Source organism: Panthera pardus, unplaced genomic scaffold (assembly GCF_024362965.1).
Source record: "Panthera pardus isolate Hobbes unplaced genomic scaffold, ASM2436296v1 HiC_scaffold_2, whole genome shotgun sequence".
In the NCBI taxonomy this organism is placed as follows: Eukaryota; Metazoa; Chordata; class Mammalia; order Carnivora; family Felidae; genus Panthera; species Panthera pardus.
Genome location: NW_026526765.1, coordinates 11,550,574 through 11,578,358, shown reverse-complemented (window position 1 = coordinate 11,578,358; position 27,785 = coordinate 11,550,574). Strand labels below are relative to the sequence as shown.

General features: G+C 44.1%; 1 protein-coding gene across 6 annotated transcripts in view; it reads right to left on the bottom strand.

Moving 5' to 3' along the window:
• Positions 1-27,785, bottom strand: part of TRIO (trio Rho guanine nucleotide exchange factor) — a 354,644-nt gene that overhangs the window by 209,924 nt on the left and 116,935 nt on the right. For all 6 annotated transcript variants that reach the window (XR_008423663.1, XM_053906894.1, XM_053906893.1 and 3 more), the window contains exons 2-6: positions 23,014-23,088; positions 13,195-13,309; positions 6,681-6,873; positions 3,453-3,965; positions 1,861-1,983 (exon numbers count right to left, since the gene is read on the bottom strand). Coding sequence is in view for 5 of the 6 variants with exons in the window: in XM_053906894.1 (XP_053762869.1) it covers positions 1,861-1,983; positions 3,453-3,965; positions 6,681-6,873; positions 13,195-13,309; positions 23,014-23,088 (1,019 nt within the window). In the remaining variant the exon portion in view is untranslated. The remainder of the gene's footprint in view (positions 1-1,860; positions 1,984-3,452; positions 3,966-6,680; positions 6,874-13,194; positions 13,310-23,013; positions 23,089-27,785) is intronic.

Sequence of the window (27,785 nt, the reverse complement as noted above, 5' to 3'; positions counted from 1 at the left end):
AGAGGGAGAGGGAGAGGGGGAAGGGGGAGGGGGGGGGAGGGGGAGGGGGAGGGGGAGGGGGAGGGGGGAGGGAGGGGGGGAGAGGGAGAGGGAGAGGGAGAGGGAGAGGGAGAGGGAGAGGGAGAGGGAGAGGGAGAGGGAGAGGGAGAGGGAGAGAGAGAGAGAGAGAGAGAGAGAGAGAGAGAGAGAGAATCTTAAGCAGGCTCCACACCCAGCACGGAGCCTGACACAGGGCTCAGTCCCTCGACCCTGGGATCATGACTTAAGCCAAAATCAAGAGTCAGACGCTCAACTGACTGAGCCACTCAGGTGCTCCCCAAAGTTTATTTTAACAGTGCTTTTAATTGGTGATAACGTGACTGCTAATAATCACCATTTATCAAGTACTTACTTACTATGTGTTCAGCATTACCTTAGTATTTTACAGATAGAGAGGAAATAAAATAACAGAACTCCAGGGAAGGCAGCTATAATCCCCACTTATAGATGAGAAAACTCTGCATTCCCGCCCCACACTGCTGCCTTCCACACCACACTCACGTCTTCTCGATCCTAAATGTGCCACTAATAATGGTGGGTGGGGTGAGAAGACATTGTGTGTCCTCATTTGTCTGAAGTATATGTTAGTATTTCTTGTTTTTAAAGCATGTGATACAGTGGATTGCATGCCTACTGCCTGTAGCTGCAGGGTCAGAATGGTCTGAAAACCTGATAAAAACTTCTTGGGAAGATATTCTAAAAAGCTTCCTCCAAAGGTAACATTTTGGCTCTCCTCATCTATGCCCAGGTTTGATCATTTAAACCAGAAGTTCTCTTGCCTCAAACCCTAGAAGAGATATCAAACTTTTCTGATGGTGTCTACTACAAAAATTTTATTGCTAAATGTTATCTTTGAAACTACCTAAATTGGAGCATTTAGTTGACCAAACTTTAATTAAGTAGTATCTTTATTAATAAAAAAAGCCCATCTTTATATTGCTTCAGTGCTCTGTAAAAAAAAAAAAGAAAAAAAAAAAAAGCTAGAAGGTCCACGAGTGGTTAATTCTCACAGAGTGGCTCAAAGTCCAAACCAAAACTCTTTGTCCCTGAAAAGAAAATTTCTAGAAGCTTAACTGTCTACAGAAACAACATATATGCTATAGGATATAGAACATATATGCTATAGAATATATTCTATAGAATATAGAATATTTTAGTTATAGTAACTCCAAAAATGTAACAAAAGTGCTACTTAAAATTCATTGGTCTTCTGCTGTTTTGCTTAATAATCCTACAACGACCCTCCATCTGGTCATGACAGGCCACGGGAATCGGGGGCATCAACCCCAAACAGAGCCAGGGAACTCCAGGCACGGCTCATGTCCGGACCCCACTACTTCAGTTCAGCTTGGAAGGAAACGTCACTTTTCAGGAGAACTGGAGTGCGCCCCGAGGCAGACAGCAGGCAGGCTGGCTTACTTCTTCCTCGGGAAGGGCAGCCAGCACAGTGACAGTGGCTCTCGGGAGAGTCACGTGGTCACTGAGCAGCCTCTCTGGGCCCCCTGTAGGCTCCTAAGAGGGACAGCACACGAACTAGCATCAAAATCATCCATGTTGAACCGGCCAAGTAACCGGTTCAAGTTTTACCAGTTTGTTTGCTTGCTTTCACATTTTTGCTCGTTTAAAACTTAAAAGACGCCGTGGATACCGCCAACACTGAGAACTTCCCACACTTGGAGGTCAGCTGCGACCCCCAAATCGGTAGCTCCAAAGGCCCCGCACGGCCTCCTGGCAGTGCACTGGGACACCATCTGTGTAAACACCGCCCGTCTGCTAAAATACTCGCACACACAAGCTACGTCTGTTCTGACAGCGTCTTACCATACAGTTCATGGCAAAGTGGTTGTGCTGCGTCTGGAGCTCCATTGCGTGAGGATGGCTGGTCCCAATCTCGGTGTAGCTGTTCAGAAACAGGCCCTTGTTGTGTGTGATCCAGTCAAACATCTACCAGAATGAAAAAAAAAAAAAAACCTGAAATCACTCCGGAAGAGAAGCGACTGGCACAGGCCCAGGAGCAGGACCAAGGCAATCAAGGGCAGTGTCATTCCTCTGATAACCTCTCGGGGATTTGGGTCCAAAAGATCCTTGACTTCTACAAAGTAAGCAGTTCCGAACCTGCAGGGTCTATGAGAAAATCTTATGTCTACTGCGTTCCTTTGACTGACGAGGATGTAAGGAGCAGATGCTACTCTTAAAGGAGGTATTCAAATCCCTCAGGCTAATGAAAGCACTGCTCTTCAATTAAAGACCTGTTAGGGGAAACTAGGGACTTACAGGTATGTGGACCAGTTTTGCGATGCCCACAGATTACTGACAGCAATTCCAGTGACTACAAGATCACATGCACTTTAGTGCAAACAGTATTTTAAAAGCTGTGCAAATGCAAACAATGAAATCTGTCATAAAAATAAAAAGGACTGGGGAAAAAAATTTAATGATGACATCCCCCTCAAGGGTCAATACAGATACTGCCTGGAAAAGGATGACAATTATGCTGTTTACAAGGAAAACCTTTAAGGAAAAAGGAGTAACTATCAATTAGTCCTGGTATCATGACTTGAACCAGAATCCCAGACAGTCACCTGTTTTTTTAGTAATTGAAAGGAAGATTTTCTAGCATCTTTGACAAGGCACTTCTTTAAACAGAAGTACATTGACAGATACATTAAAAGCTTGCCAAACAACGGTAGTGGCTTGTCACTGTTTGAAACAAAGGTTTGTAATACTGTTTTTTTGTTTTTTGTTTTTGCTTTAGAAAATATTCTCCTGTCCATGAAAAAAACTCAATGGGCTCAAATTAAGAGAGATCAATCCACCCATATTCATGGCTTACAACACAGTCCTATAAATGTTTCCACATTGCTAAGACTGACTTATAGCCTGTAACACAAACATTTGCCGGGACGGGTTATTTTGTCTGGAGCACAAGAATAAAAGGAGACCGTCAGTAATCACTGCCCATATTTCCCAGAAGCTATTATTTTTAACACATTATTCATCTTTTATTTTAAAAACATACTCAGTGATAGATCTGAACGGTGTTCTGTCACTACCTAGAGAGGAGTGAAGAGCAGTTATTAGCAAAACACGTACACGATTATCGCTTTCAATAACATAATTCTATAAAGTGTTCACTCTTTTAACTCAAGATACCATTCTCATTCATCCTACGGTTATCCTAAAGCAAACTGTCAGTAATTAATAACTCAGAGTTCCTAAAATAGCACTGGGCCGCCCAAGGAGGAAAACAGGGAGGCAGACTTAGGGCGAGTTCTGAAACAACGCCGTGAGAGTGGCTCACCCTTCCTTGGCCCTTTCTCCCGACCGAGGCGGCCCTGGCAGCTGGGCCCCCGTGAGCCAGGACGCCTCCCCCTCCAGGCCTCATTTTAGCTTCCCTCTCCCTGCTCCTTTACCTTCTCGGCATCCTGTTCAAACAGCCTCAGCTGAAAGCACTGGTCCAGCTTCAGCTTCCTCACGTGCCACATCTGATGCAGGTGCTGCCGGGTTGAGTGCAGCCGGTCCAACATGGCAGACACCTTGGGTAGGAGGCTCTGCAGGTCCGCGTTGCCCGAGCCGGAGTTCTTTTTGGGAAAGCTGTCACTGCTCTGAATCCTCTGCAGCAGCTTCTGTCCCTCTAAATCCAAGTCTTCTATGGGGGCTTTAATCACCTTCTTCTTCAGCTGGGAATGCTCCTCGATCATATTCCGAGCCCCCTCTAAATCCTGAGGCAATTCCTTCTTGGCTAGGATGTCCTGAAGTTCCTCCAGCCGAGACAGCATGTGGGTCGCATTGCTAATGTAGTCTTCAAAAGCAACTCTGATTTCAATCCATTCTTCATGGTTGTACTCCAAGCAGCCATCAAACTCGGGGGTGAGCTGAGAAGGATCAACTACTTTGGTAAGGCCTTCTAAAGAGACCATATTTGTCTTAAGAGGAAAAAAAATCACGTGTGAGAAGATGAACCGAGTCTACGTGGCCTTATCATAATGCAATCTGCAATACTTACTCAGAGATTTTCAAACTTAATCTAGAGAAAACATACCTTCTTCTGGCCCCATAAAAAATAAATGTAGATGAAAGAAACATTACCAGTCTAGTCAGTGAAAGATAAATCTAGTAGAGCAACACGTGAGTCAGAACTCCTAAAATTACAGGATATGTATTTCAGGAGAGCTGAAGAGCCTGGATTTCTTTCCAAGAATGTGGAAATTAACCCACTATCTTAGGCACAATTACCAGGAAATGTCTTAAATTGCAAAACAGAGCAGAGGATTTACCAATTTTACTTCATCAATGCACTCTTGCTCATGCACACCACTCTACCGTCTCACTCCCAACAGAAAACACCGTGGAGGCCTCCTCCTATCTACCATCAAGCTAATGTCCTCCCTCTCAGGACAATGATTTGTGAGCTGGTCATTAAATGGTAAACAGCGCTCCCACCGGACCACCATTACCACTCACCCTCTCCTCACTTCACCTCCCATCACGTGGCGGATGCTAGGATATGAATGGCTTTTTTAAATTTTACAGAATATACAGAAGTAGCCAGAAAGGGGGCGGAAACTCCTGTCACAAAGCTAAAGACAGAGGGAAAGTTTCACTCATTGCAATAATCTGCCACAGTTCTTAGTATAAGCGTTGTACTTTCCAATCTAACAGCCACGAAGTTTTCATCCTTTACAATCTAAGCAAAAATCAGATTAACCTCACCCGACCTACACCACATGCTGCTGCAGGGTTACTACCAATACCGTGCCTCAAAGGAAACACAGGGAGTGGGAGAGGAGTCATTAAATGCAAAGACAAAGTGAAAGGAAAAAAAGATTTGTGGCCTAGAAGCAAAAAACAAAACAGAGAAAGGCTGGTTTAGCCCCACCTCTGTCACCTCCAGCCTTAGAGAGACTTAGGAGTACATCGACTCCAGGATGGCTGGCATGAGAACCTGCAAAGAGCAACAAACTGAGCTAGAAAGACGGGCTGCTCCCAGCCCAGCGCGTTGGCCTGCAATTGACTGTAGGCTCATTCCTGTCTCATTTGCTCAGACTTTTAAGAACACCCACGGATCTAATCACTTCACAGAGAGAGGCCGAGGCTGGTAACAATGTAGAGACAATAAGCTCAGTAGAGAAGCTGGTACAGGTAACTTTAAAGGCCCAGAAGGAGAGATCAAAATTAGACCAGCAAAAACGTGTACGCATTATAATTGCTAAACCGTTATTTCTGCTTAAAATGTGTGTAATTAAAGACAACCCGCTTAAATTCTGTGTTAAGAAAATAATTAAGGGGGCGCCTGGGTGGCTCAGTCGGTTAGGCGTCCGACTTCGGCTCAGGTCATGATCTCACGGTTCGTGAGTTCAAGCCCCGCATCAGGCTCTGTGCTGACCGCTCAGAGCCTGGAGCCTGTTTCAGATTCTGTGTCTCCCTCTCTCTCTGACCCTCCCCCGTTCATGCTCTGTCTCTCTCTGTCTCAAAAATAAATAAACATTAAAAAAAAATTAAAAAAAAAAAAAAAGAAAATAATTAAGACCCAATCAACTGTCATCCAAAATCACTCTTTACCGTGTGAAAATAAAGGCTTACTGGTTTCATCTTTTACCTAAATTTCTTGAATGTAGTTTCAAATTAAAACTAAACTCAGATATCAGATTGAAAATCAGTACCACAGAAGATTTTAAAATGTAAGTAACACCCATGTGAAAACACTTTGAGAAGTTAACAGGTAACATAAAGTTTGAGAATTAATACTGTGTGATGTGCTTAACACTATTGTTGTTGTTGTTTACCTTGTCGACACACATGAATACATCACTAAAACCTGTCTGGGCAAAGGTGCTAAGAGAAGCAATCTATTCAACCAAAAATCATTACATCTTATTAGAAAACACTCTATTACAGAAAAGGGCATGAATCAATTTTCAAGCTGGCCAGAGTACTTTCTTCCCATAACCATTTCATTACACGAACTGCACCAAAGCCTTGTCAGAGCCTTGGTAGCTGAAGGAGAGGTGGCAGTGGGAAGGGAAGTTAAGTTAGCAGCAGGCTGAGGCTTTTGTGCACCGTCTGGGAGACAGCGACCTTATGCACTGTTGAATTTGGCACTCGGTGTCATTTTTAGAGGACTATCTCCCTTCTCATAAACGAGAGAGCTGATATATGAAATACCTAACAGATCATTCTCTCCGTTTAGCAAGGACAAGGTGAAAACTCCGTTTCTTCCGGACATGTGAAGCCGGGAATGTCTCCACGATGTTCCCTTATTGCTAAGACGGAGGCAAGGATAATGAATCTGAGGCCACACAGAGCCACCAGGACTGGAAGGTAAACCTATTTTATCAGGCGAAAAGGGAACCTTGTTCTATGCTACACACCCTGTACCTCAGCAGCCCCACCACCCAAAACCAAGAGGACTGGAGTCTGTATCTCCCTCGGGAAAAATAATCGAGTAGGATAACGGGATAAACGAACCGATTTTTGTTGTTTTATGCAATAACTAATTTTACATGCCACACGTAACAAGATGTGCAGCTCCCATTTATTATGTGGCTTTAAAAATCTGATATCTAAAATGAGGAGGAAAAGTCCACTTTCAAGAAACCACACCTATTGGTTTAATTGGTCTGGCTACACATGGAAGTTACCTCAAATTCAAATTTAGAACTGCCAAAATTAGTCCTCTGTTTCTGCCAAAAGTTGTCTGGCTTGATTATCAGGGCGACATGGATGCAACAGGGAAAGGACTCCTGCAGTATCTTCAGAAGAGGCTTAATGGAGTCCCACTTGGACCCACGCATGTCCACGATCACCGTGAATCCTCGCTTGCAGACTTCTTCACTGGAGAGAAAGAAAAAATAGGTGTAAGCCACGCGACCCTTTCTCTGAGTCCCACCAGGTGAGGCTGACTCCTGTCTGTGGGGCTCCGTATGGTCAGGTGGGCTGGTGGGGAGGGAATTTCTCGTCTTTTGTGTATTAAGTGATCGCACCCATTGTCTAGTAACTATTACAGCAAAGGTCCCTGGTGAGCACCAGTGGGGACAGACCCCTGACAGGTGCACAGAGCCCAGGTGGGGAAGGTCACAGATCAAAGAACAGCAGTCACAAGAGCCTCCCAGGTACGGAAACCACCCATCCCAGTGCACTGGAACTTTCCAATGTCCCATTTTGTCCCCTTTCACTGGCTCAGGCCTCTGAGCTATCTCGGAGGTTCCCTGAGGGTCCTTGGCGCCCTTCTGGTGGGGTTTTGGGGGTAAACACATTTTCATGGTGATACTGAGACTTATTTGTCTTTTTCACCGGGTTGCAGCAGTGACACTACCAGCCCTCAGCACTCCCCTCCGCATTCTGGCAAGTTTAAACAAACAAAAAAGCCAGTTGCTCATAATTATCAGTAGTTCTATTAAATCTCAACCCCTGGGTACATGGGAAATATATGTAATGCACTTCTGTCATAAAGAAAATCCAGAGTTAAACCGCCCTTGAAGATAGGTTACAAATCCTCGGTCACACTCGGTGAGAACTCCGGTGTTCATGCGGAAGCTCTCCAGAGACTTCGGAGCAGGCTCACCCTTGCGGAAGGGCCGTCATCCTAGCTGTCTTGTGGTGGACACACGCAGTCCGTGCAGGCGGCTGATCCCGGTCAGACATGAGCCAGATCGTGACCGCCGCTGAGCTCACCTGGAATCACACCTACGACCCCAACTGCGCGGTGACTAACTTGGGTTTTCACCCAACGTGAACGTACGGGCCTACAGGGAAGACACCTGACATTTCCCTGTCTCGGGTAATCACCTGAGAAACCAGTAACCATTTACAGTTATAAATTCATACAGTTACGGTTCATAAATTAAAACTCAAGAGAACTAATCGCTACCATTTACGTGAAGTTAAAAAGCGAAAATAAATTAAGTCAAAACTAAAACCAATTTCTGGGCTGCCTGGGTGGCTCAGTCGGCTGGGCGTCCGACTCTTGATACTGGCTCAGGTCACGATCCCAGGGTCGTGGGATCGAGCCCCGAGTCGGGCTCCATGCTGAGCGTGGAGCCTGCTTCACACTCTCTCTCTCCCTCTGCCCCTCTCCCCTGCTTGCGCTCTCTCTCAAACAAACAAACACACAAACAAAAAAACCAGCTTCATGTTCTACTGCAGAAGTTCATCCTCTACCTTCCCCTCCCCCTCCCCACATGAACACGTGCGCGCAGACACCATTCTTTTCCTTATCTTGATGCATCAGAGTAGCTGTTGTTCCCAATTACACAGATGCAAAGTTCCTGTCACAGCTACATCCATGTAACAGGCGTGTCACAAAACATTCCCAACAGTCTGTGGAGACAGACCCTGCGTGGGTGGTGGCACAGGCCCCAGAAACATGGTGTGGAAATCCACCAAGAGATGACAAGGCTGATCAGTGGCCTAGCTTCTCACTCAGAGGTGGAAACTGCTAGGAATGCTTTGATGCACTTCTGTCTACAACTGCACGTGAATAAAAACTCCTAATGAGTTAACACTCGGCTCACACGACCCTCCTGGTATCATGTCTCCCTGTCTCAAGTAGGTCCCGGGCCACAAACGAGAGAACAGCACAGGCCTCCTTCACAAATCCCAGAAGCAAACGGGGCTTCCAGAAATGTCTCCCCAAATCTCCCAAGTCCCCGGGAGCATTCCGGACTTCTTCGGGCTCTGCCTGAGCAGAGGGAGCCTGCCCCAACGGGCCATCCGACTGCGGACGCTCTACCTGCAGCCACACAACAAAGGAGGGCGACTGTGCAGGGCAGCCGGGCCCTTCGGGCCTCAGTGGGTGCTGTCTGCCGGGCTGCGCTCGGGGCATCGGCCCTCACCACATCAGGGCCAGTTCTCCGGCAGCCTGTGCCTCTCCTCACAGAGCGCTACGCAGCGTGCACAGAAAACCGCACCCTCCACTTGAAAGGGGCTGAAAGGGAATCCGGAATAACTCCAGGCTCAACGACAGGAACAAGTCAGGGAACACCACAACCAGAAGGTACTTGAGCTGGCCCAGTTTACAAAAGGACTCACTATCCACCCTCCTCCACAATCAAACCAACCACCCAGTGGCTTTTCAAGTAATGAAAACAGCACGTGAACTGGGCTGGGAGGGCACATCCTTACAATCTGTCTCTCTACCCAGTTAAAAGCCAGTCCTTATTAAGAAAGCAGTGACTTGTGGAGCACCCGGATGGCTCAGTCAGTTGAACATCTGACTCTTGTTCTTGGCTCAGGTCATGATCTCACGGTTCCTGAGATCGAGCCCCGCATCGGACTCTACGTCTCCAGTGAAGAGCCTGCCTGGAATTCTCTCTCTCCCTCTCTCTCTGCCTCTCCCCCACTCGTTCTCTCTTCTCTCTCAAAACAAACAAACATGGAGAGAAAAAAAAAAGGAAAAAAAGAAAGGAAGATTTGCAGGCTCCCAAACCCAGGTGTATTTATGAGCAGCTAACGAATGCGGGCAGCTGTGTACAACGGAAGGGGTCCACGCGGCCCTTCCCGGAAGACAGCGCTCGTGGGAAAGTGCAGCCGTCAACCAGTTATTTCAGCAGTTTCACCTAAGAGCCTCATTTTATCTGTGAGATGAGGCAATTTTAGATACAACTAAGGTCCCTTGTCAATGCTGGTCTCTGAAAGAGAGAAACGCTCTTCAGGTTCTAGACGAAGAAAGTAGTTTTTTATGTGAATGTTCATGAATGAATCAGTCAAAAGTCTTCAGTTACTTCACCAGTTACAAGAGAGTTGAGGCGATTTATCCACGGAGCCACTATAAATCATTCTAAAGAAGGTAAGACGATCTAGAACATAATTAGTTGCGTGTATTTCAAACAATAAGAGCAATAAACACCTAGAGATGTACCAAGACTGAGGTTATTCTCATCACTGTGTGGGAATCCCAATTATACCAGCAAGAATTTCTAGTGAGACTTGTTTCTCCTACACACAGTTAATGGAAAATTTCCTTGCAAATTAATTCCATGAAATTTACTCTATTACTTCAATTGCTTAAAAAAAAAAAAAAAAAAAAGGGGAGGAAGGGCAGAGAAGGTGACCCAAGTAATCCTCAAACTCCTCAGCACTGCTCAGCTCACTTCGTGTTGATCTTCGAGGGCCACCTTTTAAGAGGCACGTGCAGAAGAAAAACAAGATAACCCAGCTCTAGAGCACACATCCAAACGAAAAATAAAGGAAGGAAAACGGAAGAGCGTGTAGAGATGATGGAGATCATCGGACTGTTTCTGAGGTAGCGACCCTGTGTCAGGCGTTGCCCTGGGCACGGACGTTAAGTATCCTCAGTCATTACTCACAGTGATCCCATGTTACTACCACATTCTGTACATCAGAAAACTGATGAAAGTAATGTGCTTGGGACACGTCACAGCTGGTCTGACTCTGCTGCCCGTGCTGTTTGGATGGCACGCTTCTCCACATCCGGGAATGCAGGGCCCTGAGACTGTCCAGCTTGAGGGACAGCAAAAGGTAGCTACCTTCACATCCCAGAAACCACCAGGAGTAGCGGACAGGTAAAAGAAGTCTCACGACTCCCAGAATGATTCACGCCACTCTGAAACTATAGCAACAAATAATCAGAGTTAAACGCAAGCAAACCCACCAGTGGAAAAAATCTGCACACCGTTAGTCTGAGGATGGTTTCACGGACCCTCCTGTTTGGCTAAACCAGAACAATGTTCCTGCTACCCAACACTCCAGGGAGACAGAGCAGCTCATGTCTGGTCCGGGTAGGGGCACAGAGGACTCATTTTTTTGTCCCCTTTCTCTATCTGGACCCCTGTGAAATTTGCCCACTATCACTTGAAAAATGGGTCATTTACACGTTAATCCCACTCATCTCATCATTAACCAAGGCAGGCAAAGGATGTTTCCTGTCACTGGGAATCGTAAATACAAAAGCAAACCCAGGCAATGAAACAAAGTGACTGTGCTCAACAGCAGAAGGTTCACCCTTCAATACGCTTCAGTATCTGTAAGTGAAATGACAGGATTCTTGGGGTTTTTTATGAAATATTCTGGGGGGGAGGGTCAGAGAAAAACAAGACTGACAAAATCTGATCATCACTGAAGCTGGAGCTCGCTACACTATTCTCGCTACTTTTGTATATGCTCACAATTTTCCACGACCAAGTTTGGTAGGTTTAGGTGGGTCATGCAGATGATCCAAAATACACGTGGATCAATTTTTTTGTTTTTTTACAATGTCAGTGAAATAAAACCAATTTTAATATTTACAATCGACACAGATTTTAAAACCAGATAGCAAACTGCCAAAGTTACACACAGCCGTTCCATTATGTTAATGTTTTCAAAACTAAGCTGGATATATGCCAAATTCAGCTTTCTTATTATACTATGTGATGAGTATCACTTTGGTTGGCAGAGATTTATTTTTTACACCGTCCTCTGTATTTCTGTTTCTTCTTCCACCATGAGTCCAGTACCGAGCACACAGAAGAACTCCGTAAACGGTGCTCGTCAACTGTAAGTGCTATTTATAAATGATAGCGAGTAGACCAAAACTTCTAAACCCCTTTCTAACTCACGGTGTCAACAGTTCAACAGCCCAAGAAAATACCAGAGTAGGAGGAAAGAGTGAGCTCTTCCATATATCACTTTGTCCTTGACGATGCAAAGCGACTGCTGTCTCATAAAGGACGCCCAAACAGGAAAACCCACCAACTTCCTCAGCAGGCCAGACCGTCAACAGCAAAAGCTGACTTTCCTCAGCCACAGCAAGGATGGGTTACAAATGGGCACTGCTGTCTTCCTTTGTTGGTGTCAACCTAAATAGGCCAGGAGTGTCCCAACCCACGTGCTGTGGCAGATCTATGACAGTCCCCTCCACCTTTGAGAACCCATTAACGCTGCTACTGACCAGCTCTCATCATTCTCTTGCATAACACGTTCATTAACGTGACTGTCTACTGTAGCCTATATAATGACCGAGTTCTCCTCCACACGTCCTCGTTTGGCCTCCTCGTATTCCAGCACGTTGATTATGCCCCTTTTAGCACATGCCTTTCCTTTTCCTCACAGGGAAACACCCCTCCAACCCAAACACACACAATCTCTTTTCTGCAGACATGCCTAAATCCCTGGACTATATCACAGCGGTATTCTTTTTCCAAAAAAAATCAGCTGGAAAACACAGCTTTGCCTGTTCTTAGTGTTCTCCAGAATCCACACTAAACCACCCTATCACTAATGGGCTCTCCAACTGAATGGGGATTCCCAAACGTGGCATATTACCTGGTAAAGATTTTTAAAGCCCCACCAAACATCATGCCACAAAATCAAGAGAATACTTTTAAGAAACTGAAGCTCACGGGTACCTGGGTAGCTCAGTCAGTTAAGCATCTGGCTCTGGATTTCGGCTCAGGTCATGATCTCCCAGTTCATGAGTTCGAGCCCCGCATCAGGCTCCATGCTGATAGCGTGGATCCTGCGTGGGATTCTCTGTCTCCCTGCCCCTCCTCCGTTCACACACACTCACTCTCTCCCTCTCTCAAAATAAATAAACTTCGAAAAAAGAAAAAAAAAAAAAAAAAGCCCTGAAGCTGAGCCTGAAGACAAACACATTTTTAGAAACAGCATTCCATTTCTGGTCTTACAGCGCGCTGCGTGCTGGTACCAGATTCACCAATGACCGTCCACCTCCAGCACCACATCCTAATCCCAGCCTCGTGGGCGTCCCAACTCCATCACCTCCACACGAAGCTCTTCAACCAAGACACATGCTTCTCATCTCCACACCCAGAAGTGCTGTATACAGGACAGAATGGTCAAAAAATGGAAGTAAGGAGCAAGATCAAGGGGCGCCTAGGTGGCCCAGTCAGCTGAGCATCCAACCTCAGCTCAGGTCATGCATCGTCTCACAGCTCGTGAGTTCAAGCCCCACACGGGGCTCATTGCTGTCAGTGCAGAGCCCGCTTCAGATCCTCTGTCCCCCTCTCTCTTTGCCCCTCCTCTGCTTGTGCTCTCTCTCAAAAACAAATGTTTAAAAAAAAAAACAGAGTCTTTAAAATAAAAAGGGAGAAAGATCATGATTTTAGTTCTATACTGTTTCGTCTGCTTGGAATTCAAGTCACATGTCTTGGGACGGTGGCAACACTGAGTAACCACGAACCACACGGAACTTACCTAGGGATACAGGCTAGATACGAAATCAGTCTCCTGAGGTCCTCCTGTCGTATTCTATCATGATTGCTGCGGGCTGGAAACGTTAAAATGGGACCTCCACGTTTATCTCTGCCACCTGAAAAACAAACATTTGGAGCACACTTAGACAGAAACAGAGAGGACAGGACTCTTCATGCCACCGGAGGTCCATCGTCGTCACCGAACCACTCATGCAACGCTGTCCCTCCACCAACTGCATGGCCAGGAAGGACAGAGCAAAAGGCAAGAGCCCTTGCTTTGGCGGAGACGTGGATGGGCTACTTCATCCGCTCCCGGGATTCTGAAGAAGAACATGTCTGAGTGCGGCCTGTCACCTGGGAAGCCATCACAGAAGTCTTTGTCTTCCCGCGTGCTTCCTGCTTTCTTTAACTTTACGTCTGCAGGGAACACATTTCCACACATATGTGCTTCATTCACCTTAAACCAGCGCCTCCCCACACCTCACCTCTTGTTCTCTTCCAAGCTGCCCCCATCCTGCCCTCCCCAGCATGCTAAGCTCTCAACCAAACTGGGTTGTAGGTCTTGCAAGAAAGAGACAGAATGGTCTCCAAACATTATCCTGGATGATGACTTTCTATAATCTGGGATCTAGGGCATCTTCCCCGTTCAGGGCAGTACCTGACCCCAGCAGTCAAGCTTCACCAACCTCTCACACAAAGCCACACACACACACACACACACACACACACACACAGATTGATTGGCATTTGAGAATGTTACAACAGAACTAAGTTACCTTAAGGTGTTTAGAAAAATTATGTCACATACTAAGTACAAACCTCGGGTGACAGGCAGGTGTGGCCCTCATTAACACACTGAAAATCCTAATGAAGTCTGTTGGTATCACTCAACATTTTTGGTGAAATTTCTAGATATATTTTATTACTTCTCTCACTGTTTTCACAAATTACAACAGAGAAGGAAAATCTAGCCTTCCCAAGCAGATCCTTCCTTAGTTTTACAGCTCTGGTCATCTATCGGTCTTCAGAAGAATGGCAGTAAGATCTCAAAATTCAAGTCACAACATGAAACTCTTAATTATTTTCTCATCTTATTTACTTCATCAGCAGAGGTAAAATTAAAAAGCAAGCAAACAAACACTAACAACAGAAAGCCAGATTCTTTCTCTTTAGAAAAGCCAAAGAAGTGTTCAGCACAAGATGTTGGAATTTTAAAAACACATTTCACCAATTTGGGTACCATTTCCTAGAATGATTAATAGTGCCTCTCGACAATAATGAAACTCAATTCTGATTCTGAACACTTAAAATGATCCACATGTACTATTTGGTCATGCAATCCAGAAAAGTGTTGTTATTTACAAATCTAGTAATTCAAGTATTAAATGGGAACAATACTAAATCATAGCCACTGATACATGCTACATATGGATTCCAGTCCTTAACATACGGGCTCAGATTTCAACATCATGACGACCGCATTAAGAGGTTTTATTATTCCAGCTTTATAATTAAAGATACTAAGGCTTCAATAAGGATGGGGGGAGGGGTGCTGGCTGGCTCAGTCAGAAGTGCCCAGAACTCCTGGTCTAGGGGTCATGAGTTTGAGTCCCATATTTAGTGTAGAGATTACTTAAAATAAACAAGTGAAATTAAAAAAAAAAAAAAAAAAAAAAAAAGACAAGGGGGCTATGCCATATGGTCACATCTGGGTACTTTGCCCTGACAAGAGCTTACAAAATTTTTCACACTAGTAGCTTTAATTCTCTCTAAAGTAGCAAAAATGTGCAGAAGGACAACTGTATGATGGTTCCTAAGCTTCTTTAGGAACAAAAGGTACTATTAAAAGTAAGAAGCAGTACTGTTATAAATGCCAGAATGTCATCACCAAGTAACCTTCTGAAATATCAGACAGTATTTTTAGGGTAATACTAATGAGGGCCAATGGTATTTTGGGGGATTACCACTTATCCCCAGGATAAGACAGGCAACAACTTCAGTATTTTTTTTTCTTTTTTTTTGGTCTCCCAACATCTTTGATATTTTTCAAAAGAGAATCAATCTCCTTGGTCAAAAATACTGCAGATCCACATACAGAAATTTGAGTTCTTAAAAATGTACTAGGATATTTGGCTGAAAACATTCACCCCACTTTCGGTAAAGAGAATAGCATCTAACATCTTCCTGGACCAACATTCTGAACTTTTTAAATGCAAAACAATATCTGATTCAGCAGAGAGACTAGATGACCGTGACCCATGATCAACTCCTCCCTCTGGGTCATCGTATCTCACAAAGCAAGCAAGGCCATATGCGCCACCATGGGCGCCAAAAGTTGAACCCAAAACCGCCCATCAAAGACACTCATGTGGGAAAGTGCCATTCTGCTCACCGAGACGTAAATGCCAAGTGTGAGGAGTCCTGACCGCCTCTGTTCTGCTTCACCTGTCATCCAGATTCCCCCCAAGCTGGCAGCACTAAGAAGAGTCCCCTGAGACTCGCCAGCAAGCTCATCCCCCAACTAGGCTCTCACTTGTGTCCTAAAAAAAAAACCTTATTTACACCCAAACTTGAACTTTAAGAGGAAAAAAAAATACTCACTTTATCTTTTTCCTTTTCCCATAACAGAGCTTCAGAAAACTCACCGGGATAGTTTTAAAACTTCAACAAAAGTCACTTATGAAGTAAAAACCACATATTCTCTATTTAAGTAATAATTGTTTTCACCTGCTAACCTCCCTGCATCGGGGTGCATCTTCCAATCTGTGGCGTGTCAGCGACAGGCAGATGTCAATCACCCATCTGCTGACCACACCCCCTCCCAAGAAGTTAAAAAAAAAAAAAAATCTTAGAACCCATGAAACACGGTATCAAAGAAGCACCATGAGCCTCTAACGGGCTTAAAATCATTGCCACATACGCCTGTTTGGATTATACTCCCCAAGATTTAACCTGGTGCCAGTGTCACAAATGCAGAAGATACACCACAAGAACACTGTCTGGGTTATGAAGCAGAATTACAACTTTAAAGTTCTTGTTCCTGAACTAGTAACAAGAATGATGCTCTAACTCAGCAAAGCTTCACTTACCGGATGTACGAGTGTGTATCTGACATTGACCTGCAGCCTCAGGGACAGGCAGGTGGGACACGTCAGTCCTAGTTTATAGACGGGAAACGCAGTGCCTTAGTTTCTACAGGGAAAAGCAAAGGGCAGGAAATCCATTTCCTGCACGATTTCCTGCAGGTACCAATGTCCAGGATGTCTAAGAATGAATGGTTAACAGTCCCTGGATTGCTACATGTCTATAATCAAAAACGAACAGCTTGTTAAGGATTGCCTATCCAAATGCTGTGTTAATTTAAAAAAAAAAAAACAAAAAACACAAAACACAATAAGAAAGAAAAAGAAAGTATAGTTTTTGTTCCTAATGACACTGTTGTATGTTTAATTCCTACAAAAACTGTCCTTCCTCTCCCCGTTCTCCATTTTATTTCTGTAAGGCACCTCTCACCTTGTGATAAGCTATGGGGTTTACACAGTCTTTTTGTTTGTCTGTGTCGCTGACTAAATGGAAGCTCTATGGAGGCAGGTGTTGTTTGTTCACTCACTGACATCAGTATATACTTTCAAGGCCGAGGAAGACACTGGAACAAAAAGTACACTCGATAAATCAGTACTTGCGGAATGAATGGATTCTACACGAAGTGAATTAAAAATACCTACTGTCGGATATCAGAAAGTTAAAAACAGATGTGCCTAATGAACATTCCTATAGAAACACAGATGCTAAGGTTCCTGTCCACATGGGAAAGAAGGCTGAGGAAGTCCGGCATTATAGCTTCAGTGTCTGTGTGACACTTCCTGAAACCCAGAGACACTTATTTTCTTGTCTAAAAGGTGACACTCCAGGGGACATGGGCTCTGGAGCAGCGTGGCCCAGAACGACCACAAAAGCAGCTGGATTCAGAGTTGCCTCTTCTTCTTTACATCAATTAGGAACTCACCTTTCATCCAGTTAGAATAAACTTCTCTTGTAAGGAAGGCATACTTACTTTGAGGAGTATCATGTAAATCTCAGTGAATCAACTATATTTCTCTCTGTATGGTCCTTATTTGAATTTCTGGATTACAGCCCCAGTGAAAAGGATTCTTTACACCCCCATCCCCCAAGGAGCAGGCTAACTCACAGCAGATCACGAAAAGCAGATTTTACAAAGGAAAGCTCTGAAAAGGCATGATTTGTGAGAAATTGTGGCTCCCATGAATTAAGTCTGCCATCAACTAACCAAACTCTGTCACGAGGGGTCCACTGCCCCCCACCTCGCTCTAGGAGCAGCCAAGGCCCACAGTGGCTCCACAGCCCCCTACGTTCACATGCTTGCCTCCTGCAGCCAAGTCCTGACAACTAGGAACCAGTTTACAGAGTATTTCAAAGGAAGACTCTACAGGGACTCTGGATGCAGCACTTGGAAAGCCTCTGGCAATACCCAGCCCTCTGGTCTGTCATTATGGCTTCGGACTGTGCCAGATGCTAACGGAATACCCAAGATGGACGGGAGGTACCCCCTTCCCTTTCCAGAAAATGTAGAACTCTGCAAAACTGAACCAAGAGGAACAGTGGTGAGTAGTCCAATAGGAACAGAAAACCTCTGGCCAATCAAATCCTACTCTCACTTGCAAAGGTGAATGATGTTCACCTTGCCATCCCCAGAACAATTTCTTCCAAAAAAACAACCCTAACGTCTATCAGCAGGCAACAGACTGAACCAAGTATGGTCAGACACACAACAACAGAGTTCATACAACTGTAAAAGGGTGTGGCACCTCTGTACTAAGTCTCTCTTCTCCAGACCACTGGTTCAGTGAAACAGCAAGCAGAAAAAATGGTGCATGGCTACATTACTACTTCCCTCCGGGAGGGGAGGGAAGAACAGATGGAGAGAAAGAAGTGCTCTTATTTTACAAGGGTAAGGGAAAAAAAACAAAAACAAAAACTAAAGAAAACAAAAACAAAAACAGGTTTCCTCTGGTGGAGGGAAGGTACAGTAGAAAAGGCAGGGAGAGAAACATTTCTCTGTACTTTAACTTTTTTTAGATTTTAAGACTGGAATGATGTGCACATTGAAGCAAGACGGGGTGGTTGTTTTTTTAAGCTTTAAAAATGTAAAATGAAATGAAACAAATGATCTGGAGTTTCAAGTTGGCAGTAACTTGCCACACAGAGACAATCCCATATTCTACCAGCTTTCATGACACAGTAGCAGGACTGTATGTTCCCAGGGGTATATACCCTTAGGACAATAAAACAAGAACAGAAGTATCAAATTACATTCAGGGTCTCATAGTGTAGCAGTAACATCGGCATTACAATGTAAACACGCAATTATGTTGATGAGAGCAGGCACTGAGATTTTCACTATAAAGAAAAGGAGACACAAATGTAAAATCAAAGAAACATATGACACCTGTAACCCTAAATTTGGATTAGAAACTTTAGTATAAAGTCATGACATCTTTTCTTATTAAGAAAATATACATATACACACAATATATATACACATATTGCCTGGATGTGTCCACGGGGGGAGCAGAGATAGTAACCCACTCAACCTCGAGATTATGACCCACGCCAAAGTTGGACGTTCAACCAACAGAGCCACCTAGGTGCCCCAGAGAAGAGAAAAATTTAACTTCATAAGAGATGAAAAAAACTGTAATTGAAACACATCAAATATTAAAAATCACAGTGTTTTTTTTTTATCAGTCTGAAATGACTAACGGTCATTTTACATTCGTCTGAAAACTGGTAAGAATCAATCATTTTTCGTGCCTCTTGTATTAACTGTGTTCTCAGGGTAACCAAGAAACTGATGAAGGGACACTTCTCTTGTAGAATATCCAAACCGATAAAGAACAAAGGATGTGGGGTGCCTGGGTGGCTCCGTCAGTTAAGCACCCAACTCACAATTTTGGCTCAGGTCACAATCTTGTGGTCATTAAGATTGTGCCCTGAGTCGGGCTCCACACTGAGTGTAGAGCCTGCTTAGGATTCTCTCTCTTCCTCTCCCTCGGCCCCTCCCCTGCTTATAGGTGCCCGAATGCACTCTCTCTCTCAAAAAAAAAAAAAAAAAAAAAAAAAAAGGATGCAATTAGAATGTCACCATTTTGCATTACATAATGAACTGTAATAAAATACCAGATTCTAAACCATGATCATCAATGAATGCTTAACATCAAAGAAAAAGAAACAGCCAACCCCCACCCCACCCTGCACCGCACACAAATACAACTCCCAGTAGGACTACCCACCACCACCCAGTAAGGATTCTTGATTTTTGCCTTCTTCCTGCAAAATCTAAGCTAGGTCTGATCAAGCCTCAAGACCCAGCTCCTAGTTTACAGGAAAGACAGGGGAAAGAGAACATAGTAACTGACCACCCACAGGTGCAACCAGCAAAAGCTACAATGTAGGGAACTCTACAGGAAAACACCATTTCCTCACCTAATAATTAACACAGGGGATAAGATAAATACAAGGATAAGGAGTAAGAACCTATAGATTGAGAGAAACAGTCAGAAGAACCAATTGCAATGTATATCCTGTAAAACAAATTGTGAGACAAGCAAGGATATTTGAATATCGCCTGGCTTCTTTTTATATTAAAGAATTACTGCCCATTTTTTAAAGCCGTTAATCGTACTGAGGTTTTTTTTTAAAGGAATATAGATGAGTGACCCATGGATTCATGGAAACTCATTATACTATTCTCTCTCTTTTTGGATGCTGAAATGTTTTATGATAAAAAGGGGAAAAAAGTGTTCTTAACTCTGGTGGTGGTCAGTGAATTCTTTTGAGGTCCAAACCCCAATGGCATAGGAATCACATTAGTGGTTGAGTATACATATACATGGTATATATTATATATTAACATATACATTAAATAAAATGTTAAATATAAACTATAAAACACTTCTTTTATTGCCCCTACTTCTGACCTGAAGCATGAAATCAGGTTTGTCATCTAACCTCATTTAACACACCGTCTGCAGGAGCTGGTAAGTACTTTGCTGTCTTACGTACGTGCAGTGAGGGCTGCTTTTTACAGTAGCTGGCGAGGAGACTGAGGATCAGAAATATTCAAGTTCAAAGAATCCCTACTGGGTTTTTGGGTTTTGTTTGTTTGTTTTTCTTAGAGATTTTGACCTAATAAGTAACTCACAGAATCACTGATCTTTTGGCCTGCTTTTTCAAAGCCCTGGTTATTCCATTTAGATTTAATTTACTAAAAACTACTCATATGGAGAGCTTTTACAAATGCACCACAATAAATGTCCCCTAATACTTTTAAAAATAGGATCAGAGCAAGAAGTAGACTGGCAGTTGGGAGCCCAGCAGTAGAGGAAATGGGGACGGGTAGGCGCTCTTTCGGAGGTAATCAAAGTGTTCCGGGATTAGACCATGGTGATGGTTTCACAACCCTGTGAATACCTAAAATCCACCAAATCATATACATTTAAAGGACAGGTTTTATGGTATGTGGATTATATCTCAATAAAACAGATTTTACTAAACAGGATTAGAGGTATAAATTTTTCAGAAGCTTACTCCTGCATTGTCGACCTTTCAGATAAAAAAAAACCACCATGCAAAAGTAACAAATTTGTTTTTAAGTTAGTGTTTCTTTTCCATTTTTCCTTCCTAAGCAAAATAACAGCAAGCCTAAGAAAATCAGCAAATGATATCATGCTAACATAACTCGCCAATTCTGGTTATAAAGTAGGAAATACTCTACAATTGTGGTGGCACCCACCAATCGTTTCCCTGACACAGCTGGTGACTACCATCTCTAATATTTGTAAAGTTCTGTACTAGTTTGCTACAGTGAACTTCCCTCCCCACTAAAAAGACCCAATTTTAATTAACCCTGAAGAATTTAAGGTTTGAGTAGTCAGGATAAACTCTGAAAGACAAATGACTTTATTCCTTCAATTAGTTTAAAGGGAAATAGTTTCAGCTTTGATAGTAACTTAGATAAAAACAACAACAACAACAACAACAACAACAACAACATCAAATGAGGGGTACCTAAGTGGCTTAGTCGGTTAAGCATCTGACTTTGATCTAGCTCAGGTCATGATCTCATCGTTTGTGGGATCGAGCCTCACAATGGGCTCTGCACTGATAGCGTGGAGCCTGTTTGGGATTCTCCTTCTCTCTCCCTCTCTCTCCCTCTCTCTCCACACCTGCCCCACCCCCTGCTTGTTCTCCATCTCTCAAAATAAATAAAGCCTTAAAAAAAAAGTAACATCAAATGAGATATTCTGTATTAAGAGCCTAATAAGGAATGAGTATAAATAAAAATCAGCAACCCTAGCCTCCCGTTCTTTACGTGCCTGTCTCCAGGAGCTTAACCAAAGAATCAAGCTCTCTCACCACAGATCAACTTTAAAAATAAAGAACTGAGGAACATGTGGAGCTGGCTTTGAGCCTTCTTACCGATGCCTCTATTATTTATAAGCAGAGGCTTCTCATTATATTAACTTTAAAATCCATCTGTAAGCTACAGAATCAGGAATTGACAAACTGCGGCATGGGTCCACATTATGCAGTTTGTCGGTAAATGATTAGGAAAGAGCAAAGGGTACTTTAAAAACTTGGTGTATTATAAGCAAGGAGAGGTTTCTTTACTTTTGTTTTGTTTTCTCTTGTAGCATATATTTTCAACTAGCTAAAGCGTCTTTCTTTTCACAAACTTCTATCAACCTTCCAAATGCATTCTGAATTAGATTCACTTCAGCCAAATCATCAAAGAGTGTTTACGAGGTGCCAGGAAACACCACTGGCCATAAAGGTGTGATTAGTAACAGCACCACAGGGAGCTGCACCCTAAATATAGACCAGTCCCACATGCCAAAAGGACACACCTAACACATAATAGCAGCTGGCAGCGTTATACATTTAAAATAAAATGTGTTCAAAAGGAGACTCAGATCAGCGTATCATGCCTGTTTGAGAAAGATAAAAAATTATCAGGGGAAACACATACAGGAAGACTGTCTAAAAGCACATGGCACTCCACACATTTACTTCCTGCTGTAACAGAGCAGAAAAATCTGAAAACCTTGGTTTTGCAACAAATGAACTTGTGTCAAAAAGGTCAAGTCCCCAATGCCTCTTCTGTTCGTGTAGGAGGGAGCCCCCAAAGAGACAGCCCAAAAAAGCCCTACAGCTGACTCCCTATGTGTGGAGGAAGTCAGATGCTCCAAAGCCTGAGAGACAGATCTAGACTGTCACCACAATGCAGGGGGCCAGGCACCCCCAACCCCAGCACAAGTATTACAGGTAAGTGGAGGACCAGGTTGGTAGAGATCACTGGGGCTTTGATGGTCCACAATATGGGCTCTAAGAACCCCAGGACTAGGGGACAAAAAAAAAAACACAAGGTAAGAATTCAGGACACATCCAAATAAGGTCATATTCCCATCACTTTCTGGGAGACGATGGACTTCTAAACAATCAGTTGTTTTACTTAACTGAATAAGTGAAAAACAACCAAATGTTTGCTGAATAAAAGACACAAACATATTTTAATCACCAATGCTATTTGACTTATAGTGTGTGCCTACAAGCTAAAAGAAAATGCTCTTGGCACTAACTTCTCAGGAAAATACTACAAGAACAAAGCAGTTAAAAATCCACTGGAACATCAGCACTTCCATGCATGTGGCAGGGGCGTTAGTTTAGGATTTCAGACTCTGATAGTGTATCAGAAGCAGTCAAAAGGAACAGTAACACAGATCAGAAAGTTCAACTTTACCTGAAAGGTATGCAACTTTTTCCTTTAAAATTGGCAAAACATCCATAGCTTTCATTTCATCGTTTTTTCGAAACCCTGAAATACATAAGGAGAAAATCAAATTACTAGGTTGCTTGAGTGACATTTCATTTCTTACCCATTCTATCCTATCCAAATATAGCAGCTTTATTCACACCCATTAAATCAACTTTAGAAATATCATTTGAAAGGATCTGAATTCTATGAAGGAAAGACTCTGATCACAGAATTATCTTCTATTTTAATGGCAAATAACGATTTGCACACAGACCGGGAGGATCCCGTACCAAACAGGCTCCAGGTCATTTGTAGCAATAAAGATCTGGTCCCCAAAAAAACACAGGATATAAAACCAGTCCGGATGATTTCAAAAATGTTCACTTGAATCCTGTAGATTAATGTAAACATTGGCAAATAAAACAATATCACGTTTTAAACACTGCAGCTGGTGCACACTAAAGCCTGTAGGGGGAGCTCAAAGTCTCCTCCTATCAGAACCCACAGTGGTTAAAAATAAACAGTGGCAAGGAGAAGAGCAGGAATTATAAATAGCTGGGGACTGGCCACAGCTCCCTCTAGGCTCTATCCTTCCAGGCTTTCTGGGTCATGCCCCCCCTGGAGGAATGTCACTGGCTACTGGGGTAAAATGGCCCAATGCCACCTGTAAACGCCCTCTTCTCTGTGTGAACCAACTCTCCCCATGCCCAATATTGCAGAAGGCAAGTGGAGATATCATGGAAAAGAAGCACACAGCAAGCAATTTAGGCCAAGCCAACATCCATCTGAGCAAAAGGAATTCATGCAGCCCAATGTGTCTGGCCCAGCTCACTAGGGCAAATGCCCAAATGGGAGTCTGGGGCAAAAATGTTCATTCCCATAATAATGCCTCAGGATAGTTCCCCTGGAGGTCTCTAACAGAGGAAATCTAGGTTCAGGATGCTGGCCATCCTCATCAAAACCAGTAGCTATCATTTCTGGCTGAGCAGTCTCTAGGAAAAATAAAAGACCACTGGCCCATCGCTATTTTCCTGCTTGTTTTTGCCACAATAGTACAAGGAACGCTCCAGAACGGCAGCTTGGTAACACAACACAAGATGCAGACCTGGGATGAGAGCAAGGGAAGCACTCGCTGAATGAACAGGGCCTCCACCGTGACAGGTCTGAACAGCCCCTATGGGACCAGCCCTGCCACAGAGGAAAGCTGTACAACTCAACCGTCTCAAGGCCCTGCAGGGTGCCCAAGAGCAGGAGACCCACCTGGAAAGAAAGGAATGGCACGGGGAGCATCTGACCGGGGCTTTTAGCCTGAGGACAGGGCCCAGGCTAAGCCACGTGGAGCTGCTAACACCAGAATCAGGACACAGGTCAGGGCAACCCCAGTAGCTGGGGAGAAGCTGCGGAAAGGAGCAGGGGAGCCCCAAGTTCTGGGTATCATTTTGGCCCAAATTTCTGGCTCTCCCCTGAGCCTCGCTTGTCCAGGGAGAGCTCTCGGCTGAAGATAAAGTATGTGACTGAGACTCAGGTCGCAGACCCCTGCAGAGGAGGCGGATTCGAAGCTTGAGTCCAGCCAAATTTGCAGCCTGACAACCCAAGCAAACAGTATCAAAGTCAGCACTTTGGGCAAGAATAGAACAGAATCCAGCAGCTGCGATATATCATTCACAGAAGCAACGAATGGCTAAATTAATGGTGTAATTTGATTAAGTAAATCTCTCCTGCCCGTGGAATACTTGTATACTAAGAACCCAATTTAACAGGATTAAGCACGATACTGACAATCACCAGAGACTCTGCACAAAGACAGCAACAAACACATCGCGATGAGGACCCCAAGGTCCAGGAGACACAGCGGCGTTTCCGCTCTGGTCATGAAAAGGCTCAACACAGAACCCATGCCCCCACGTCATCAGGCCACTTTGCTTTCCAATATACCAGGCTCCGTGCTGGCAAACCACCAAGCTTTTTTGAAAACAGTGGCTATTTATAAACGGCAAAATAAGAGCCAAGAGTTCTGCAATTTCATCCTTAAGGTCCCTTCAAAGCTCTTGAATGGAGGCAATCTAGTCTCAGCAACTCACTGCTGTCATTGGGTAATTCACAGGACCCATCGACAAAGACAGATTACATCTCAAGTCCATCTGGCGTGGACAGAGACGTCAGTCGGGCAAACACAAAGAGCAATTAGGTGCCACAGTGGCTCTCCAGAAGACAAGTTTATAAATACCTATAGCAAGGCATAGTATGCAAAGTCCTGTTAGCAGCACAAAGTGCTATGGGCCCGGGACAAATGAGGAGGCAGCACATCCAAGGACAGAAACAGGAAGAAGGAGTAAGCCCCAGCTGCAGATCTCAATCTACAAGGATCTGAAAAGAAGATCCCCCTTCTATCGCTACCAGATAAGAAAACACGTGCTTTCCACCATTCCACTGCCTCTCCCCCCGCCCCACCCCCTGAAGCCCTGGCAGCAGAGCCCTCGGAGAGGGACCACGGCGACTGCTGTCCTGGATCCCCATGCTATGGGAACAGGAGCCCCACTTGAGGGTCCAGCCCCTCTCACACAACCCTCACCAAGCATCCTAACCCCAGTGCCGCACCTCACAGGAGAGCCGAGGAACTTACATAATTCCAAGGTGTTCTTAACAATTCCTGCCGACTCTGAAACAAGCTGTTTATTACTACCCTTTATGGAGTGAATGATGGAAGTCAGAGCTCCTGCGTTCCAGGCCACCCCACAGAAGGACAGCATACTGACATGAAAACAAGGTGAACTGAACAAAACTTCACGACGCAGATCTCGATTTCCTACGACCCACTGGAAACCACAGACTCACTCCCGTGTTTTAGTTTCTAAAAACTAGTCTTATGCCTCTCAGTTTCTGAATCTCTGCCCTAAGTTAAGGTTCACAGTCTTCAGTGGAAGAGGAAAGGCACTAGGAGCTAACCCGGTGCTGAAGTATGTTTACTACCATGGTGACAGACATGCACGTCCAAACATTCAGTACAACAGAAATTCTTCATGGTTTTACCACAATATTCTTGTTGAAGAGGTCACAGAAAAAGAGATGTTATCTCAAAGTCAAATTAGAAGTCAAATCAAAACTTCTAAAATAGAAAATTTTTAAAAAACAAATATAAAACTAACGACACAAAGAAATGGAGTTTGTAACTAGTATGGCTTTCATCTAAGTGTCATCGTTAATCTTGTTGCCATTGTTTTTGTAATCTTTATTTTTGAGAGAGAGAGAGAGAGAGAGAGAGAGAGAGTTGGGGGAGGGGCAGAGAGAGAGGGAGACACAGAATCCGAAATAGGCTCCAGGCTCTGAGCTGTCAGCACAAAGCCCGACAGGGGGCTCGAACTCACGAATGGTGAAATCACGACCTGAGCAGAAGTCGGACGCTTAACCGACTGAGCCACCCAGGCGCCCCATTTTTAAAAACACACCCAGTAGGCAAAAGGCTGAGGAAGCATGTACGGATACCATAAAGCCAGATTAAATATATCATGTAACTTTTCATAAGAAAGGAAGAACTCAGCCATGAAATATCCCTTAGATCAAAAAGGCAGATTCTGTTCCATGCCCCGAAGAGCTATTTATGAAAACAGAGTATGCAACTATTAAAAAACACAATTTCCAAATACATGGCTTCTGTGCTACTCCAGTGATTCTAGATTACGCTGCAGATACGACAACTCCTACTGTGTTCCTTCTTTGTACAGTAAAGGACCTAGCTGTGGCTTCTAAACTTTCAAATCAAGAGGATATGCTCCCTGACTATCCCTATAAGCTCATACTCTCCCTCCCGTGCTCATGGACAGGGAAAACAATGACAAATGCCACCTTGGAGGGATGCTTCTGAGGTCTCAGACCATATCTGTGTGTCACAGACCAGAAGTCAGCAGCAGTTTTACTTCTAAGTGCCACCAAGGGAGTTTGAAAATGCCACGAACAGGTGAAAGGGAGGGGGGCCACAGAGAGACTTTCGGTAAAATTTAGAAGAAAACCAGAGCAGTTTGACTGAATACCTCATGACATTTAAAAAAAAAAAAAAAAAAAAAGCAGCTTGAAAAGTGATAAAGAGGTAAATAAGTGGCCAAAGTCAGGGGACATTTAGTTATATCCATCTCTTAAAATTACATATTTTTTAAATTACACACAGTCTATTTTAAAGAGTGCAGAAAGGGGTGCCTGGGTGGCTCAGTCGGTCGGGCGTCCGACTTCGGCTCAGGTCATGATCTCACAGTTCGTGGGTTCGGGCCCTGCATTGGGCTCTGTGCTGACAGCTCGGAGCCCGGAGCCTGCTTTGGATTCTGTGTCTCCCCCTCCCTCTGCCCCTCTGACCAATACTCTGTCTCAAAAATAAATAAACATTATAAAAGGACGGAAGGGACGGAGGGAGGGCAGAAAGACAGAGTAGATTCTTGTTACAAATGAGTTTCCCTATCTGAGACAAAAAGAAGCGAATGTGGATTTTAATCAACCGCTAGCCTCAGGAGACAGTGACCACAGCATAAGGATACAGTCAGTCAAGGCTCGTTTGTCGGTGCAGAGGCGGCTTCCCAGGGGAGCCCTACAAGGCACGCAACCAGCACTCTGCTGAACCAGGTCTTTCGGAATGTTCACATGATAACATCTGCCATTGCTCTAAGATCTTGATATTAATATTCGCTGAATGATACGGAGGAGAAAGGAGTGTGGGTTAAGAATCAGATGTTACTGTGTGTTAACACAAACATGCAGTCGGTGCTTGATAA